The sequence below is a fragment of the Anomaloglossus baeobatrachus genome, chromosome 6 (genome assembly GCF_048569485.1).
Source record: "Anomaloglossus baeobatrachus isolate aAnoBae1 chromosome 6, aAnoBae1.hap1, whole genome shotgun sequence".
In the NCBI taxonomy this organism is placed as follows: Eukaryota; Metazoa; Chordata; class Amphibia; order Anura; family Aromobatidae; genus Anomaloglossus; species Anomaloglossus baeobatrachus.
The window spans coordinates 512,769,228-512,785,076 of NC_134358.1; the positions used below are offsets into that span (position 1 = coordinate 512,769,228).

At 50.5% G+C, this 15,849-nt stretch overlaps 1 protein-coding gene across 2 annotated transcripts in view; it reads right to left on the reverse strand.

Annotated features, from left to right (window-relative positions):
• Window positions 1-1,906: 1,906 nt before the first annotated feature.
• Window positions 1,907-15,849, reverse strand: part of PITRM1 (pitrilysin metallopeptidase 1) — a 170,770-nt gene continuing 156,827 nt past the window's right edge. For both annotated transcript variants that reach the window (XM_075315477.1, XM_075315479.1), the window contains exons 26-27: window positions 3,530-3,632; window positions 1,907-2,169 (exon numbers count right to left, since the gene is read on the reverse strand). In XM_075315477.1, coding sequence (XP_075171592.1) covers window positions 2,076-2,169; window positions 3,530-3,632 — 197 coding nt within the window. In that variant the 3' untranslated portion in view covers window positions 1,907-2,075. The remainder of the gene's footprint in view (window positions 2,170-3,529; window positions 3,633-15,849) is intronic.

Genomic DNA, 15,849 nt, shown 5'->3' on the forward strand with positions numbered 1-15,849 from the left:
CTGATCAGTTACATCCGCCTCATCACCCATAGATTCGTCCCGCTGGGACCCTGACCAGTGAGACGAAGTTGAGGGCCCCTCATAACGAGCCCGCTTAGGTTGACTGGGACTGTCGTCCGAGTCAGAGTCGTCACCCTGGGGTGCATGTGACACCCCCGTAGCTTGGAAGTGTTCCAGCTGAGGGGGACCAGGGAGCAATGATGCAACAGTGCCCATGGTCTGAGTTACTGGTCTAGACTGCAATGTTTCAAGAATCTTTGACATGGTCATAGACAATCTGTCAGCAAAAGCTGCAAACTCCGTTCCTGTCACCTGGACAGCATTCACAGGTGGTACACCCTGGGTCACGTCCAGCAGAGGCCCCGGCTGTGCAAGTGCCACAGGGGCCGAGCACTGCACACAATGGGGGTCAGTGGAACCTGCCGGTAGAGCAGCCCCACATGCGGTACAGGCAGCATATAATGTCTGTGCCTTGGCACCCTTGCGTTTGCGGACGACATGCTGTTGCCTCCTTGTAATCTAGGAGGGTATATAGCCGAGAATCACCAGCGACTGTACAGTACAAAGTATTTGCAAACACAAAATACTCAGTATACAAACGGCACAAGTGGGGGTGAGCCCTAGAGGGCTGCTTACCGCCCGCTGAACAGCGGGTATGAGGCCGTAGAATCCCGTGTCTGGGTCTCCCAGTCTCCCCTCTGCAGCTCAGCGTGCAGGCAGGAATGGCTGCCGGCATTCTGTGAAGAGGGGCGGACCGTGGGCGTGCCACAAACAAAAGTGCGGGAAACTGCGTCCTACTGTGCCTGGTGTGAGGGCTGGAGTATGTAAAAAAGACTCCAGCCCTCAGCGCTGATGCTCTGTACAGCGTCCCGCCCTCCTCCTGACTGGCAGGTGCGGAGGCGGGAACGAACGAACTAGGCCGCAAAAGCCGGGGACTGTAGTAATAAGCGCGGCCGTGATATATGCACGGTCAGCGCGGAAGTCCCCGGCGCACCACAAGTCCCAGCCGCGTCGCAGTCCCAGCGGCCGGCGCGACCGTTCCCCCTGAGTCTACCCACTCAGCTAAGCTGAAGTGAGGAAATGGCACAAGCGCAGCAGCGCTGTTGTCCCCGGCGCACTATCACACCCAGCCATGCTGCGGTGTGCGCGCGTATGCACGGGGACACAGAGTACCTTGACGGAGCAGGGCCATGTCCCTGACGATACTCAGCTCCATATCCAGCGGCTTCTCCAGTGGCTGCGGATGGAGCACGGTCTCAGTGCCTGGAGACCGGTAAAATCCCACTTCGCCCAGAGCCCTAATGGGGATGGGGAAGGAATCAGCATGTGGGCTCCAGCCTCCGTACCCGCAATGGGTACCTCAACCTTAACAAGCACCACCGACAGAAAGTGGGGTGAGAAGGGAGCATGCTGGGGGCCCTGTATGGGCCCTCTTTTCTTCCATCCGACATAGTCAGCAGCTGCTGCTGACTAAACAGTGGAGCTATGCGTGCGTGTCTGACCTCCTTCGCACAAAGCAAAAACTGAGGGACCCGTGCTCCCACGGGGGGTGTATAGCCAGAAGGGGAGGGGCCTTACACTTTTAAGTGTAGTACTTTGTGCGGCCTCCGGAGGCAGTAGCTATACACCCAATTGTCTGGGTCTCCCAATTAGGAGCGAAAAAGAAAGTTAGATGGCATACGTATGATCGTGACAGATTTTTTTTTTCCTCACGCTCTTGGAGCTGCATTGTTGAGTCTTAGCCATTTTATGTGAGCATATGCAGCATGCTATGAATATTTTCCTCAGGCTGAAAACAGCTGAGGAAACCAAAAAAAACCCCACAAAATTGCAGATCAGCACTGTCTCATTGACTAACATTGGCATGAGTGCAATGTGAGCGAACCCTAAATGAGAGACAATAAGGCACACTTCTGAATTTTTTAATCCTATAATTCAAACATTGCAAGAAATGTTAATAGTTTAAAAAATAAATGTAGACTGACTTGATAGACAAATGTATATAAATAGATATCCTTTACAAGGACTAATAGACTTTGTATTGTTATAACAACTCTTCTTTATGAAGAATAATCTCATCGAATAATCCATGTTGGATCTTTTGCAATACTTGTATTTTCAGGGCCCAGGATCGCTGCTCCATGTGTGCACTGACCAATAGCTAAATATCTGCAAAAGAGAAAAGACAAAAATAATGGTTTGGTCATTACATTATTCATATTTTGCAGATTTAAGTATTAGTTTTTTTTTTATATTGGAACATTAATGTATTTTTCTAGTGTCTTTCAATCTTGTTTGTTTAATGCATGGTTTATTGCTGCTTCTGTCTTCTCTTTTACCTGCTACATAGTGCTCTGAATGCTACATAGTGAATAGACGTCTCCGCAATGCATATACCTGGCAAACAGCAGGGCCCTTATCTATTTCTCATAGCCTCCATTGGGGGAAACAATACACACTCCTTTGTTCATGGTGTGTGCATGTATATTAATGGAGATGTATCTTCTCTGCTCCTCCTAGTGTGTGTGTGGTGTGTGTGTGTGTGTGTGTGTGGTGTGTGTGTGTGGTGTGTGGTGTGTGTGTGTTGTGTGTGTTGTGTGTGTTTTCTTGCGTATTAATAAAGATTAGTCTTTTATGCTTTTCTCACTAACTGAATAGCTTGGTTGTCAGTAGACGGGTGTAGCACTGGTGACCCAAGGTTTTTTTTTTTCATTTTTGCCTTAGCATTCTGTCAGCCATACGTCTATCTTAATTTACATAAAATTGTGTTTTGTGAAGAACAGGATGTAGTTCTTTTTAATCATGTTTAAAGTAGTTCATTTTTTCAAAAAACATTTTTTATTCTGATTTCTACAAATGTCTATAGTTTAATTTCCTTGAAGTTTTGTCCTCTTCAAAAAAATGTACCCATGTGGACTACATCAACTGGTTAAGCAGAACATAACTTTAGTATGCCTTTGTAGATGTACATGTACACAGTAAACGTATCATGGTGCTTAAGGTACCCAAATGCCCGTCTCCATCTTACTAGTTTAGGATGTTGCCTATTAAGTCTTATTTTATCCTGTACTGAAATTCTTAAAAGAAATTGTGCACTACTTTATCATTGATGGCCTATTCTTAGGATAGTTCATCAATGTCTGGTCAGTAAGAGGTTAGACACCCCCTGGAGCAGCCGTTCTCGGTGCCGGTGGCAGCCGTAAATGCTCAGTTTCGGAGCTGTCCTATCTACTGATATCGCCCGCGGCCGGGTAATGTACATCCGCCTACCATTCAAATCAATGAGCCGGCCGCAGCCACCATCAGTTGACAGGGCAGGTCCGGAACTCCACATTTCCAGACGCCTGCTGCCGGCACAGACAACAGCTGATCAGCGAGGGTGCCGGGTGTCGGACGCCAGCTGATCAGACACTGATTACCTATCCTAAGAGTAGGCCATCAACCGGTTTAAACTAAAATACAGTGACAAGAGGCTGACCCCACTGTAAACTGTTACTGTAAATGCATTCTTAGTAATGGCCACACTTACCTGCTGGCGACATTAATAAGGTCGGAATGACTGACCGCAAACAACTGCTCTCTGTGCTTCTGTCTCATCTCATCGCTGATGCCGTGCAGGAAAAGATTCATACCTAATGATTAGATGTTGCAGGTGATTCATTGGCGCCAAACAAAGGTGAAGATATCACAGAACAGATGAAGATATGGAAAAAGTGTACAGTATACGCTGAGTGATCGTCAAAATATAATTGTTTTTAGATGGTTCCTATTACTGGTTTGGAAATAGCTGGCTTTAACCCCTTAAGGACTGGACGATTTTTCATTTTATGCACTTTCAGATTTCCCTTCCCTTATTCCAAGAGTTTATCCACATATGGTAAAATATAAATATATATATATGAAATTCTGTTTTTTTAAGTTGTGTTCATCCAATCGCTTGTGCTATGCAGAACGGGGCATCAGCAGAAAATCACAAACTTTGTCCACAGGGGGATCTTCATGACAGACAGAGTTCACCAGCAGACCCCCGACTGTCATGACAACATCGGCGCCCCAGAATCACGTCACGGGATCGCTGACGGGAGCGGGGAATGGCGTGTGTGTTAAATCCCTCTGTTGGAGATTGACAGCAGGATTTAACTGATTAGCAGCCACAGGCGAATCTATGATCCATCCGCGATGCAAGGAGTTTGTATGTTCTCCCAGTGTTTGTGTGGGTTTCCTTCAGGTTCTCCAGTTTCCTCTCACACTCCAAAGACATATAGATATGGAATTTAGATTGTGAGCCTCAATGGGAACAGTGTATATGACAGTATGTAAAGCGCTGCAAAATATGTTAGCGCTATATAAAAATAAAGCTTTTAATTTTTAAGATACAAGACAGCTGATCAGATCAGCCAACAGGTGCAGGAAAAGTTGAGAGCTCAGTGAGCAAACCCTCATCAAAGGCAGAGACACGACCCAAAACTGACATAGTACATCACTGGTTGTTAAGGGGTTGTTTAGTTAATACTGTTCACATAAAAATTGCATCATGGCTTATTTGGCTGAAGTTGTCAGCAAGAATAAATGTGATAGTAATGGTAGGAAAGATAGAATGATTACAGAAGGCAATGTGACTTTTCAAAACAAAGATCAGCCGATCGGTGCAACTTTGGCGTGGCCAAACCATTCTGTACACCTTCACAACAACACACATACACAATACAAATTGACAGCTCTGGTTTTATACAGCCAGTGACAGGTGGCGTTAGATGGAAGACAAGTTGGGAAGGTGCACTGAACTGTTTGGTCTGCGTGGTTCATGGAGAAAGAAGGGAATTTTGTTACTTACCGTAAATTCCTTTTCTTCTAGCTCCTATTGGGAGACCCAGACGATTGGGTGTATAGCTACTGCCTCCGGAGGCCACACAAAGCATTACACTAAAAAGTGTAAGGCCCCTCCCCTTCTGGCTATACACCCCCCGTGGGAACACGGGATGCTCAGTTTTAGTGCTAAAGCAAGAAGGAGGAAAGCCAATAACTGGTTTAAACAAATTCACTCCGAGTAACATCGGAGAACTGAAAACCGTTCAACATGAACAACATGTATACCCGAAAAAACCAAAAATCCCGAAGGACAACAGGGCGGGTGCTGGGTCTCCCAATAGGAGCTAGAAGAAAAGGAATTTACGGTAAGTAACAAAATTCCCTTCTTCGGCGCTCCATTGGGAGACCCAGACGATTGGGACGTCCAAAAGCAGTCCCTGGGTGGGTAAAGAAATACCTCATATTAGAGCTGCAAGACAGCCCTCCCCTATAGGGAGGCAACTGCCGCCTGCAGGACTCTTCTACCTAGGCTGGCGTCCGCCGAAGCATAGGAATGCACCTGATAATGTTTGGTGAAAGTGTGCAGACTCGACCAGGTAGCTGCCTGGCACACCTGTTGAGCCGTAGCCTGGTGTCGTAATGCCCAGGACGCACCCACAGCTCTGGTTGAGTGGGCCGTTAGCCCTGAAGGAACCGGAAGCCCAACAGAACGTTAGGCTTCAAGAATTGGTTCTTTGATCCCTCGAGCCAGGGTGGATTTGGGAGCCTGCAACTCTTTGCGCTTACCAGCGACAAGGACAAAGAGTGCATCTGAGCGGCGCAAGGCGCCGTGCGGGACATGTAGATTCTGAGTGCTCTCACCAGATCTCACAAATGTAAGTCCTTTTCATACCGGTGAACCGGATGAGGACAAAAGGAAGGTAAGGAGATATCCTGATTAATATGAAACGAGGATACTACCTTAGGGAGAAACTCCTGAATGGGGCGCAGCACTACCTTGTCCTGGTGGACCACCAGGAAGGGAGCCTTGGATGACAGCGCTGCTAGCTCAGACACTCTCCGAAGAGACGTGATCGCTACCAGAAAGGCCACTTTCTGTGATAGTCGAGAAAGTGAAACATCCGTCAGAGACTCGAAAGGCGGCTTCTGGAGAGCAACTAGTACCCTGTTCAGATCCCATGGATCTAACGGCCGCTTGTACGGGGGGGACGATATGACAAACCCCCTGCAGGAACGTGCGTACCTGCGGAAGTCGTGCTAGACGCTTCTGAAAAAACACCAATAGCGCCGAGACTTGCCCTTTAAGGGAGCCGAGCGACAAGCCCTTTTCCAACCCAGATTGCAGGAAGGAAAGAAAAGTAGGCAATGCCAATGGCCAGGGGGATACTCCTTGTACAGAGCACCAGTAAAAGAAAATCTTCCACGTCCGTGGTAGATCTTAGCAGACGTGGGCTTCATAGCCTGTCTCATGGTGGCAACGACCCCTTGGGATAATCCTGAGGACACTAGGATCTAGGACGCAATGGCCACACAGTAGGTTCAGGGCCGTAGAATTCAGATGGAAAAACGGCCCTTGGGACAGTAAGTCTGGCCGGTCTGGTAGTGCCCACGGTTGACCGACCGTGAGATGCTTGTCGCCAGAGCTCTTTCTCTGTCTTCCACCCCCAGCAGAATCCGGCGGACTTCCTGGGAGGCTCGCCGACTGCGTAGTCCGCCTTGGTGGTTGATGTATGCCACCACTGTGGATTGTCCGACTGAATTCGGATCTGTTTGCCTTCCAGCCACTGCAGGAAGTCTTGCAGAGCAATATACACTGCCCAGAGCTCCAGACAATTGATCTGAAGAGTGGACTCCTCTGAAGAGAGTCTTTGATCGTCTGAGAAAGGGGGACGTTCCTGTAGGGACATCGACTTCCCCTCCCATGAGCGAAGAATGTTCCATTGAAGTGGACGCAGATGAAACTGCGTGAAAGGGACTGCCTCTGGATGAGGCGTCTCCTTGAAGGAGAGACTGCACCCCCGTCTGTAGTGACCGCCGTTTGTCCAGTGGAAGCTTCACCATCGCTGAGAGAGTGTGAAACTCCATGCCAAGATATGCCAGCGAGTGGGTTTAACTTTGAAAATTTGAAGACCGACCCGAAACTCTGGGAAGTCTCCAGCGCCATGTTCAGGCTGTGTTGGCATGCCTCTTAAAAGAGTGCCTTGACAAGTAGATCGTCTAAGTAAGGGATCACAGAGTGACCCTGAGAGTGCGGGACTGCTCCCACTGCTGCCATGAACTTGGTGAAAACCCGTGGGGCTGTCGCCAGACGGAAGGGTAGGGCTACGAACCGAAGATGCTCGTCTTCAATAACGAATCGTAGCAAACGCCGGTGCTCTGGAGCAATCGGCACGTGGAGATAAGCATCCTGCTGTCTAATGATGCTAGGAAATCTCCTTGAGACATTGAGGCAATGACGGAGCTGAGGGATTCTATTCGGAACCGCCAGGTTTTCACGCGCTTGTTGAGCAGTTTAAGGTCCAGAACGGAACGGAAGGAGTCGTCCTATTCTGTCACCACGACCAGATCGGAGTAAGAAGCATCTCTTGTTCCTGAGGAGGAACAGGGATTACCACTCCTACTGCCTGCAGAAGAGCCTCGGCTCGGCCGGTGAGGAAGTTTGGCGACAAACTGTCTCTCACCCACCGGCCATTGACCTGTGGCCGGTAAATGTCGCTAAAGCGGGGGAGTCTGCCACCGACCGCGGACGCGGAGTGAGAGGGCTGAAAGTCATGAGGAAACCGCCTTGGTAGCGGTTCCTCCGACTGCCTTCCCCGGGCGTGATTGAGCCCGCCAGGAACCTGCGCCCCTCTGAGCCTTTTGAGTCCTGTTGGACGAGAGCAATGATGGTTCTTGTTTGATGTGGGCTGGGGTAAGGAAGAATCCGTACCCTTGGACAGTTGAATGATTTCATCCAACCGCACACCAAACAGTCTGTCACCAGATAAAGGCAATCTGGTTAAGCACTTTTGTGGAAGCAGCATCTGCTCCAATCCCTTAACACTAGGTGCGTAACAACACGGAGTTGGCGGACGCCACTGACGTACGGCTCGTAGAGTCCAGGACAGCATAAACAGCTTGAGTCGCAATGCCGACATTGCGAGGTGAAGGACGCTACTGCGGCCAAGATGTACATGTGACAGCGTCCCTTTGCGCAATACTAGCTGAAATAGCTTGGGGTGCTTCTATGGCTGCGAATGCCGGGGCAACCGACCCGCCGATAGCTTCATAGACAGATTGCAGCCAGAGGTCCATCTGTCTGTCAATGGCATCTTTACGTGAAGCCTCATCTTGCACTGCAACTATAGATCTAGCCGCAAGCCTGGAGATTGGGGGATCCACCCTTGGAGCGCTTGACCACGTCAGGGAGGAAGAGACAACGCGTATCCTCAATACGGTTGGAGAAACGCTTATCTGGATAAGCGTGGTGTTTTTGGACTGCTTCTCTGGAGTCAGAGTGACCAGAAAAGTACTCAATATACGCTTGAGATACCGAAATAGGGATTTCTCCTGCTGTGAAGCTGACCCCTCCACTGGAGGAGTTGAGGGAGAAATACCAAACCTTCCACTGATGGACGCTGTAAGATTATTCACTATAGCGTCACCATCCGGTGTATCCGGATTGAGAGCGGTCTCAGGATCAGAGTCCTGAACAGCTACGTCTGCATCATCATACAGAGAGTACTCCTGCTGTGACCCTGACCAGAGATAAAGTCGAGGGCCGTTCCTAGGGAGCTCGCTTAGGCCGTCTGGGACTGTCGTCCGTGTCAGAGCCTGCACCCTGGGATGCATGGGACCCCCCTGGAGCCATGATTTGTTTCGAAATCAGGGAGGCCAGGGGCATTGAAACAACATTGCCCAAGGTCTGTCTGGACTGCAAAGTCTGTAAGATGTTAGTCATAGTCACAGACAATATATCAGCGGAAACTGCAACCCAGTCCCTGTTCCTGGACAGGGATCACAGGTGGTTCTTTTGGCCACCTGTAGCAGAGACCCCATTGAGTAATTGCACACACTGGGGGTTCTGGAACAGTATCGCATGCAGTACAAGCAGCATAGAAAGCCTGTGCCTTGGCACCCATGCTTTTTTGCTGTTGTTGTCTAGCCATCTATGAGCATTAGCCAAGAATAGCGACCATACAGTGAATGTCTAGCATACAAGCATGAAGTACAATAAACACTTCAGCACATGCAAACACTGCAGCACATGCAATCCAAGCAGCATTGAAAGCTTGTGCCTTAGCACCCTTGCTTTTCTGCTGCTGTTGTCTAGTCATCAAGGAGCATTAGCCAAGAATAGCGACATACAGTGAATGTATAGCATACAAGCATGAAGATAAAAACTGCAGCACATGCAATCCAAGCAGCATTGAAAGCTTGTGCCTTAGCACCCTTGCTTTTCTGCTGCTGTTGTCTAGTCATCAAGGAGCATTAGCCAAGAATAGCGACATACAGTGAATGTATAGCATACAAGCATGAAAATAAACACTGCATCACATGCAATCCAAGCAGCATTGAACGCTTGTGCCTTAGCACCCTTGCTTTTCTGCTGCTGTTGTCTAGTCATCAAGGAGCATTAGCCAAGAATAGCGACATACAGTGAATGTATAGCATACAAGCATGAAAATAAACACTGCATCGCATGCAATCCAAGCAGCATTGAAAGCTTGTGCCTTAGCACCCTTGCTTTTCTGCTGCTGTTGTCTAGTCATCAAGGAGCATTAGCCAAGAATAGCGACATACAGTGAATGTATAGCATACAAGCATGAAAATAAACACTGCATCACATGCAATCCAAGCAGCATTGAACGCTTGTGCCTTAGCACCCTTGCTGTTTGCTGCCGCTGTCTAGCCATCTAAGCGGGTAGACAGCCAAGAATAGCCCTTACAGTGCCATGTAAAGCTGCAAGACAAGCAGCATATAAAGTCTGTGCTTTAGCACCCCTGATTTTTTGCTGCTGTTTCCAGGTCTGCATCCTGAATAGCGACCGTACAAAAGTACAACAGGACACTTCGGCATTAGTGGGTCAGCACTTTAGTTGCCGCTTACCGCCCGCACAAAAGCGGGTGTATGGTGCCGGAATCCTGTGCTGAATAGCTCAGCGCTTGTCTCCGTTTTCCCGCTCTGCGTGCCGGAATGGCTGCCGGCGTCCAGAGGAGAGGGGCGGGCTGAGGGCGTGCCCGAGACAAGAGCGGGAACCCGGCGTCTCACTGTGTCTAGTGAAGGGGGCTGGAGAATGCAAATAAGGCTCCAGCCCTCGGCGCTGCTATAGAACAGCGTCTCTCCCTTTCCCTGAGTGACAGGGTGGGGGCGGGAACGAAGCGGCGCTAGGCCGCAAAAGCCGGGGACTAAAGTTAGAAGCGCCGCCGCCGTAAAAGCGCGGTCGGCGCGTCCCCGGCGCACTACAAGTCTCAGCCGCGCCGCCGCTCTAGGGGCGGTCGGCGCGGCGGTCCCCAACACATAAAGTCCCCCAGAGAATCTGCAGGGACTATAACCCCAGCGGGCAGCGCTACAGTCCCCGGCGCACTAGCACACCCAGCAAGCCTGGAGTGTGTGTGGCCTGCCATACGGGGACACAGAGTACCTGAAAGTTGCAGGGCCTTGTCCCTGAACGGTACCTCGCTCAGCATCCAGCAGGTTCTATGGGTCTGTGGATGGAGCCCGGCCTCAGGGCTTGGGGGCCGGTAAGATCCCACTTCCTCAGAGCCCCTAAGGGGGATGGGGAAGGAAACACAGCATGTGGGCTCCAGCCTCCGTACCAGCAATAGGTACCTCAACCTTACAAACCGCAAGTGGGGTGAGAAGGGAGCATGCTGGGGGCCCTATATGGGCCCTCTTTTCTTCCATCCGATATAGTCAGCAGCTGCTGCTGACTAAACAGTGGAGCTATGCGTGGATGTCTGACCTCCTTCGCACAAAGCTTGAAAACTGAGCATCCCGTGTTCTCACGGGGGGTGTATAGCCAGAAGGGGAGGGGCCTTACACTTTTTAGTGTAATGCTTTGTGTGGCCTCCGGAGGCAGTAGCTATACACCCAATCGTCTGGGTCTCCCAATGGAGCGCCGAAGAAAACGGATTTTTGTGTACTCACCGTAAAATCGTTTTCTCTTAGCCATCATTGGGGGACATAGGACCATGGGTGTTATGCTGCCTATCCATAGGAGGACACTAAGTAGATGCAAAAGCATAGCTCCTCCTCTGCAGTATACACCCCCTGGCCGGGCCAGGTAACCTCAGTTTTAGTACACAAGCAGTAGGAGAAAAAAAACAAAAAAACAAAAAAAACAGTAAAAACATCTCAACAGAGGAACATGAGAAAAGAAGAGTCATAACCAAATAAGGTACTGAGAGAACCAAGGCCCAACAGGGCAACAGGGTGGGTGCTGTGTCCCCCAATGATGGCTAAGAGAAAACGATTTGACGGTGAGTACACAAAAATCAGTTTTTCTCCGACGCCTCATTGGGGGACACAGGACCATGGGGCTTCCTAAACCAGTCCATGGATGGGTAAACAAACAACGCAACCCAAGGACTAGGAACCAGTCCCAGATAGCCAGGAGCGCCTACAGAGATAGGTACCATCGTTTCCAGAATTTTCCTACCTAGGTTCGCCTCAGCCGAAGCATGGGTATGGATTCAGTAATGCTTTGAAACAGTATGTAGGCAAGACCAGGTCGCAGCCTTACACCTCTGTTCCACGGAAGGCTGATGCCTAATGGCCCAAGGGGCGCCAACTGCTTGCGTGGAATAAGTCCGCAGCCCACTAGGAATGGACTTAAGTTGCAAGTGGTAGACTTCCTGGATCGCAGAGCGAATCCAGCGAGGTCTATGAAGCTGCCTCTCCTTTCTTAGGCCTTTCAGGAATGACGAACAAGGAGTCTATGTTCCTAAAGGGGCTGTCCTGGGTACGTAATATCTGAGAGCCCTCACAAGATCTAGCGAATGTAGAAACTTTTCCACCCTATGGACTGGGTGTGGACAAAAAGGAAGTCAGAATAATGTCCTCGTTCATATGAAACGGGAAAAAAACCATCGGAACAAAATCCGGAAGGGGGCGTAGAACCACCTTGTCCTGATGAAAGATCAGAAAGGGTTCGCGGCAAGAGAGTGATGCCAGTTCCGAAACTTGTCTGATGGACGTAATCGCCACTAAGAATGTTACGTTCCAGGAGAGAAGAGCAAGAGAAGATTCCTTAAGAGGTTCAAAAGGGGACCTCTGGATACCGTCCAAAACGAGATTGGAGGTCCCATGGGTCCAGCGACCGTTTATACAGGGAAACTAGATGGGAAACACCCTTGAGGAAAGTCTTGACTTGCGGATTGCAAGCTAGGCGGTATTGATAGAATATTGAGAGGGATGAAACCTGCCCCTGAAGGGAGCTGAGGGCCAACCCCTTTTGCAAACTGACTGCAAAAAAAAAAAAAAGCAAAAAAAAACAAAAAAAAACAAGAATTCTGGGGATCGCCAGAGGCATAGGTTGGACATTAGATTTTCTGCACTGGGAAAGGAAAGTTTTCCACGTACGGTGGTAAATATGGGATGAAGGCCGGCTTTCGGGCACTGTACAAGGTGGAGATGACCGCAGGAGAGACTCTCCCTCTTTTTAAAGACCAGGTCTCAATGGCCAGGCCGTCAGCTTCAGGGCTCTGGAGTTCTGATGGGAAATGGGCCCTTGGGTCAGCAAGTCTGGGATGCTTACGAGGCGCCATGAGCAATTGTACTAATTCAGCATACCAGGCGCACCTGGGCTAGTCCGGTGCTATTAGTATCACCGGGAGTCCATCTGCCTTGATCTTCCTGATTACTCGCGGCAGCAGGGGCAGAGGCGAAAAACATGTAAGTTGGACGGAAACTACTTCAGGAGACTAGAGCATCCGCACCAATGGACTGTGGGTCACGTGACCTGGCTAAGAACGCGGGTACCTTTGCGTTCAACCTTGAGGCCATTAGATTATTATTATTTATTTGTAGAGCACCATTAATTCCACGTCTGGTGTACTCCAGTGAGTGCAGATGTGTGGGAACACTTCTGGGTGGAGAAACCACTCTCCGGCGGCCAGGCCTTGGCGACTTAGAAGGTCCGCCACCCAGTTTTCTACTCCCGGTATTTGTAACGTTGAAAACACAGACCCCCGTCGATTCGGTCCAGGTGAGGATCCTGAGGACCTCGAGATAAGCTGTCTTGCTGCTGGTACCTCCCTGCTGATTGACATAGGCCACAGCTGTTGCATTGTCCAATTGGACCCGAATCAAACGACCTGCTAGCAGAAAAGGGGAATGACCTGAGCGCGAGAAGATTGCACTGATTTTCAGGATGATTTCTGGGAAGGGAAGACGCCTGGGGTGTCCAATGTCCCGAAGCAGTGTGGAGCCAGTACGCTGCTCCCCAGACTAAGAGGCTGGCGTCCGTGGTCAAGAGTAGCCACTCCACTTGGGGGAGAAAAAAAAGAGAATTTTGTTTACTTACCGTAAATTCTTTTTCTTATAGTTCCGTATTGGGAGACCCAGACCATGGGTGTTTAGCTTCTGCCTCCGGAGGACACACAAAGTACTACACCTAAAAGTGTAGCTCCTCCCTCTGAGCTTATACACCCCCTGGTGAGCCAGTCCCAGCCAGTTTAGTGCAAAAGCTGAAGGAGAATACCACCCACAAGTAGAACAGAGCAAGAACAACCGGAGACTCTGTCCACGACAACAGCCGGTGATAAGACGCAGAACAAGAAATTGCCAACAGGCAACAGGGAGGGTGCTGGGTCTCCCAATACGGAACTATAAGAAAAAGAATTTACGGTAAGTAAACAAAATTCTCTTTTTCTTTATCGTTCCTTTGGGAGACCCAGACTATGGCACGTTCCAAAGCAGTCCCTGGGTGGGAAATAAACAGAAAAACTAAGAAGTAGGCAGAACCTAACTTCACAAGTGGGCGACAGTCGCCTGAAGGATGAGTCTGCCCAAGCTCGCATCTGCCGAAGCATGAGCATGCACTTGGTAGTGCTTCGAGAAGGTATGCAGGCTAGTCCAAGTGGCAGCCTGACAGACTTGTTTAGCCGTAGCCTGGTGCCTAAAAGCCCAAGAGGCACCGACAGCTCTGGTCGAGTGTGCCTTGATCCCCGGCGGGGGAGGCACCCGAGTACTCTGGTAGGCGTCCGAAATGGTCGATCTAATCCAACGGGCTAAGGTCGGCTTAGAAGCAGGGAGGCCCTTGCGCCGACCTGTGGTTAGCACAAAAAGAGAGGTGCACCTCCTGAGCGCATCGGTGCGAGATACATAGATCCGGAGAGCACGCACCAGATCTAGAGTATGCAGCGCTTTTTCAAAGCGATGAACAGGGGCCGGACAGAAGGAAGGTAAGGTAATGTCCTGGTTAAGGTGGAAGGGAGAGACCACCTTAGGAAGAAAGTCCGGAGTCGGACGGAGAACCACCTTGTCTTGATGAAAAACAAAAAAAAGGTGACTCCGAGGAGAGCGCAGCTAAATCAGAGACTCTCCTGAGAGAAGTTATGGCAACTAGAAAGGCCACTTTCTGAGAAAGACGATACAAAGAAACCTCACTAAGAGGCTCAAAAGGGGGTTTCTGCAATACCGTGAGGACCAAGTTAAGGTCCCAGGGATCCAAGGGCCGCCGGTAAGGCGGAATGATGTGAGACGCGCCTTGCATGAAGGTGCGGACCTGAGCCAGCCGAGCGAGACGCCGCTGGAACAGTACTGATAGAGCTGAGACTTGTCCCTTGAGAGAGTTGAGGGACAGTCCTAGCTGCAGACCGGACTGTAGAAAAGACAGAAGGGTCAGCAAAGAGAATGGCCAAGGAGGATAACCGGTAGAGCGACACCAGGACAGGAAAATTTTCCAAGTCCTGTGATAGATCTTAGCGGAGGAAGATTTATGGGCCCGAGTCATAGTGGAGATGACTTCAGGAGGAATACCAGAAGCCGTCAAAATCCAGGACTCAAGAGCCACGCCGTCAATTTGAGGGCCGCAGAATTCGGGCGGAAAAACGGACCTTGCGAGAGTAGGTCTGGACGGTCCGGGAGATGCCACGGCATCTCTACGGACAGTTGGAGCAGGTCCAAGCTCGCCTGGGCCAGTCCGGTGCAATGAGGATGACTCGACGGCCCTCCATTCTGATCTTGCGCAGGACTCTGGGCAAGAGAGCTAGAGGGGGAAACACGTAGGACAGACGAAACTGGGACCAGTCTTGAACCAGAGCGTCCGCGGCGAAGGCCTGAGGATCGTGGGAGCGAGCCACGTAAACAGGAACTTTGTTGTTGTGACGGGATGCCATTAGGTCCACGTCCGGAGTGCCCCATTTGCGGCAGATTGACTGAAACACTGCCGGATGCAGGGATCACTCGCCACCCTCCACGCTTTGACGGCTGAGATAATCTGCCTCCCAGTTTTCCACGCCTGGGATGTGGACTGCGGATATGGTGGACCTGGAGTCCTCCGCCCATTGAAGGATGCGTTGTACTTCCAACATCGCCAGGCGGCTGCATGTCCCGCCTTGGTGATTGATGTAGGCAACCGCTGTCGCGTTGTCTGACTGGACTCGAATGTGCCTGCCCGCCAACAGGTGGTGAAAAGCTAGGAGAGCTAGAAGCACGGCTCTGGTTTCCAGCACATTGATTGAAAGGGCTCACTCGGACGGAGTCCAAGTGCCATGAGCTCTGTGGTGGAGATGCACCGCTCCCCAGCCGGATAGACTGGCATCCATGGTGAGAATCACCCAGGACGGGGCCAGGAAGGAGCACCCTTGGGACAGGGAGAGGGGCAGAAGCCACCACTGAAGAGAGCTCCTGGTCCGTGGCGACAGAGACACTAAACTGTGTAAGGAGGAAGGCCGCTTGTCCCAACAGCGGAGAATGTCCAGCTGCAGGGGGTGCAGATGGAACTGGGCAAAGGGAACAGCCTCCATGGACGCCACCATTTGACCCAGCACCTGCATCAGGCGCCTGAGGGTATAACGGCGGGGCCTCAGCAGAGAGCGCACCGCTAGCTGGAG